This window comes from Lygodium microphyllum, chromosome 11, assembly GCF_053477565.2.
Source record: "Lygodium microphyllum isolate KBCC chromosome 11, Lygodium_microphyllum_v1.1.10, whole genome shotgun sequence".
Classification (NCBI taxonomy): Eukaryota; Viridiplantae; Streptophyta; class Polypodiopsida; order Schizaeales; family Lygodiaceae; genus Lygodium; species Lygodium microphyllum.
Window position 1 is genome coordinate 17,003,934 of NC_141145.1, and position 3,930 is coordinate 17,007,863.

Sequence of the window (3,930 nt, forward strand, 5' to 3'; positions counted from 1 at the left end):
GTTAGTGATTTTACATGTTTCCAAGAGCAAAAAGCAACCTTTTGAAGGTGGTTTTCATCACATGAAAAGAGACTGTCCAAAAATTGCAGTTTCGCCAAGGTCTATCTCAAGAACATAGACTCTCCCCATAGTAATTGGGGAGAGTGGTTAAACCTTGAGATACATGAAGCGAGGCTGCCACATCGTAAAGCATTCACCATGGCATGGTGTGCACTGTGCACATAGCATGGTTGGTCATTTACGCACCATATCACACGACAACCACATTTTGGTTTTTACCCTCTGCCATGGAGGGCAACGTATTTATTTGCGCGGGAAAGAAGTTCAATGGCAACGCGTGGTTCCTAATCAGCCACCACCACACACAGAGCCGCCCCCCCCGGGGCCAGAAAAGAGGACTGCCATTGACCCTTTCTTTGCTGCAAAACGCTCCCTTCCACTACACTACCACTATCGAGAGAGAGATAGAGAGAGAGAGAGAGGGTGTCCCAGCCATGGCCGGCGGCGATTCAGATGGCACAGGGATGCCCTTGACCGACTACGAGAAGCAGCGGCTGCAGAACGTGCAGAGGAATCAAGCTATGCTAGCTGCCCTGGGCATCCAGCATGCGGCTTCCGACATGCAACGGACTGCCTCCACCAAGTAATCAAATGAGAGCTTTCCCTTCATCCTGCCACGGACATTGCATGTCCTCCTAGGGTTTCCTTGGCACCATGCACTTCTGCATGATGTCGTGAAATCATGAACATAGGCCATTTCCTGCGTATGCTTTGCAAGTTCCGTTATTGTTGCATCCTTTATGATCTAAATTCCCTTATCCTAGGATTCTATATCGTCAAGATCGAGCATAATGGTATGCAAAGTCCCTTGTTGTGGCATTTTTACATGGCCAAGACTCTGCGTAATGTACTTCAAATGCCCTCATTGTAGCATTCTATATGGTCAAAATTGAGCATTATTCCATATTCCCTTATTGTAGCATCCTGCCAGTACTGCTCAATCAAGATTGGGCTCAATGTATCTCAAATCCCCTCATTGTAGCATTCTATAAGGTCAAAATTGAGCATTATGTATTTCAAATTCCCACATTGTTGCATTCTGCCAGTACTGTTTACATTGGTTCGGTCTGCCCTAGTGCTCATTATACCAGGTGTTCGTACGCAGGAGAGCAGAGACCAAAGGGTACAAAAGGAAAGCTGAGAAGCAACCTGTGAGGGATGAGCCTGTGGTAACTCGGCGCCTTCGGAGTTCGAGGGTCTCTTGGGGAAATGGGGAGGAGGCACAGGAGGAAGAGGCAAAGAAGGAGGAGGCTTCACCACTGAAAGCTTCCCCTACTAAAGCGGTGAAGAAAGGTGCTTCAACGGAGCCCCTGGCCCTGGATGATGTCCACGTCCAAGGGGACTCTCCTCCTTCAGTGCTTCTTAGTTGCCTCCAGAACCTTGAATATGATATCCCCTTGTCCCAGCTGCTCAGCAGAAAAGGATCCCGAGGCAATGAGACAGTGGCATCATCGTGGCTGACATTGAAGGAGGAGGATATAGCCAGAGTTGTTCCCGAAAGAATATTCAGCTTGGCGTTTTTGCCTGTTGAATCCCGTCTGGTACTGTTGGCAGGGGACAAGGTTGGACATTTGGGGTTCTGGGATGTGGACTGTGATGAAGCACAAGAGAGCGGTGTTCACATATTTGAGCCTCACCCTTCCCCTGTCTCTGGCATATGTATTGCACCATTCAGTCCCAGCAAGGTTTGCACATTACTCCCGACCCCAGTGGAATTTTTTTTCCTGAAGGTGATTGTGTGTCAAGATTCTTGTATGTTGTGGGAGCCTTATCTGGTGGGGTATGGCTTTCTGCAATGATGGGATCATTTTCCCCAGTTGCCATGGAGTCTGCAACTGGGCAGCTTGTAGTATGTCTAGTTCTGTGTAAGTTATCATTGTCCATGACAGATTAATGAACTGAAAACAGCTGTGCACACATCGACATGTAGGAAGGAATGATACAAACATGTGAAAATACATATACATTTGTGCTATTAATTATCAATTTGGAGTTTTTCCTTTAGGTAATATCTCTCTCCTGGTCGCATGATGTAACTGATTAATCTCGATCTTCTCCAGATCTTCACATGCAGCTATGATGGAACCATTAAGCACTTGGATATTGACAAAGCCATCTTTGATGTTGTGTACTGTCCGAAGGATAAAAACCTTCTCACAGCGATGGGCTGTGTTCCAAATAGTGCTACTTGTGCTTATGTTGGTGAGCACTATGGTACATTGAGAATGATTGATACACGGGAAAGGAAGCCCACCGCAGAGTTTGAGCTACTCCATGAAAAACGGATCAACACTATTGATTTTAGTTCTCAATCACCTTGGTGTATGGCTACCAGCTCCACTGATTGCTCAGTATGCATATGGGATGTGAGGCAAATGAAGGGTGCAAGCAGCAGTATTTTTAAGGTTGTGCATAAACGTGCAGTGAGCTCAGCATACTTCTCTCCATCGGGAAACAGTCTTGCAACTTGCAGGTTCTCTCTTACCTCGGGGTGTCTATTCAATTCCATGTCTTTGTTTGAATTCTATGGAATGCATTCGTGGCGAGTTGTTGATAATTGCAAGTGTGTGCATGTGATATGAATTACTGAGCCTTACAAGACATCTTCAGGGATACATGTGTGTAGGTGATCATGCCATATTATTAAATTAGCTCGGGAAAGTGTGACTGAAGCCAGATGACCTGACTACTCTTGAGTGGCTTTTGAACTGAGACTTGAGGTTTAAACATGGGGTGATTTCAGTCCTCTTAAATGGCTTGTCTCCTCCTGTGCGTAGTTATGATGACACAATCGCAATCGTTAAAGGATTCCAACAAAATGGAAGAGGACGAAAGCCAGTGATGATAAGTCATTCCAATCAGAACAACCGATGGGTCTCCTCCTTCAGGTGCTTCCTCACACTGAAAAATCTCCAATGCAGACCTATGATTTTTGAGAAGCTCTGTGATCAGTTGGCAATTACTTCATGTTTTTGCATGTGTGCAGAGCCATCTGGGGTTGGGATGATGAACATGTGTACGTGGGTAACATGAAGCGGACTATAGATGTAATTTCCTCAAGCGCTGAGGTAATATGTGATTGGTTAAGCAGCCCTCTGATGACCTCTATCGCTGCCAGATTAGCAGCTCACCCACTGAGGCAAGGGGTCTTGTGCGGGGGAACAGCAGGAGGGCAGGTCTATGTGTGGCGCAAATGAGATATGGTGCAGAGCTGCCATCATTATAGGTGATTTACACAGCAGATGAATTTTTGTACTTTGGGCACCCAAATGCTCTGAGCTTTTGGATTTTGTAAGTAATTAATTCAGTCACAATGTTGTTCGGGCGCTGAAAGATCGACAGGTCTGCAGCCTTGAGCAATAACTGAATGGAAAACTAGTTGGAATGTAAGCGGCCAATTAAGACTAATCTCTCGTCATAGGTAATTGTATTAATCACGGAAATAGTACAAGATTACAAGACGTAGGACGGCTCTAGGCCATCGTGCGATGCATAGACTAATCCCTCTCTCTCTCTCTCTCTCTCTCTCTCTCTCTCTAAGTCAAAACATCTCAACAGTGGTATATCTCATAGGATTCACATAGCGACAAGGGGAGGTTGTGCGATGCGTCTGTGCCCTATTTTACCGAGCTTGTGCACCTTCATGAACGCAGGTAGTAGAGCAGGAAAGGTCTTCCTGGATCGCCTGGCATGGAGAGCGACCGATGTCTGGTCTTGCCATGCCATGGGACAGAAAAAATCTTATTGGTCGTCTTCATTTTGAGTCATGGCCTCATCAGGGTGGTTCGAAAGTTGGCCGAGGAGGGAGATGGTGCATTCACTGGCTCTTACCGGCAAGGCTGGAATAAACGTTGCTTTTGGCTACTATCA

The 3,930-nt window shown here is 46.1% G+C and overlaps 1 protein-coding gene across 1 annotated transcript; it reads left to right on the forward strand.

Moving 5' to 3' along the window:
* The first annotated feature begins 267 nt into the window (after nt 1–267).
* Nucleotides 268–3,458, forward strand: DRS1 (DROUGHT SENSITIVE 1). The gene is made up of 5 exons (XM_087688576.1): nt 268–643; nt 1,166–1,745; nt 2,121–2,533; nt 2,838–2,948; nt 3,047–3,458. Exons 1-5 carry the CDS (start codon nt 288–290, stop codon nt 3,255–3,257), a joined length of 1,671 nt encoding a protein of 556 aa, XP_087544702.1. The 5' UTR covers nt 268–287; the 3' UTR covers nt 3,258–3,458.
* The last annotated feature ends 472 nt before the right edge of the window (nt 3,459–3,930 follow it).

What these genes read in the sequence shown, in the direction of transcription:
- DRS1 (XM_087688576.1), top strand. Translation starts at nt 288, where the DNA reads ATGGAGGGCAACGTATTTATTTGCGCGGGAAAGAAGTTCAATGGCAAC. An exon ending in CACCATTCAGTCCCAGCAAG is followed by an intron (nt 1,746 to 2,120) that starts GTTTGCACATTA and finishes GATCTTCTCCAG; the next exon opens with ATCTTCACATGCAGCTATGA. An exon ending in AACAGTCTTGCAACTTGCAG is followed by an intron (nt 2,534 to 2,837) that starts GTTCTCTCTTAC and finishes TCCTGTGCGTAG; the next exon opens with TTATGATGACACAATCGCAA.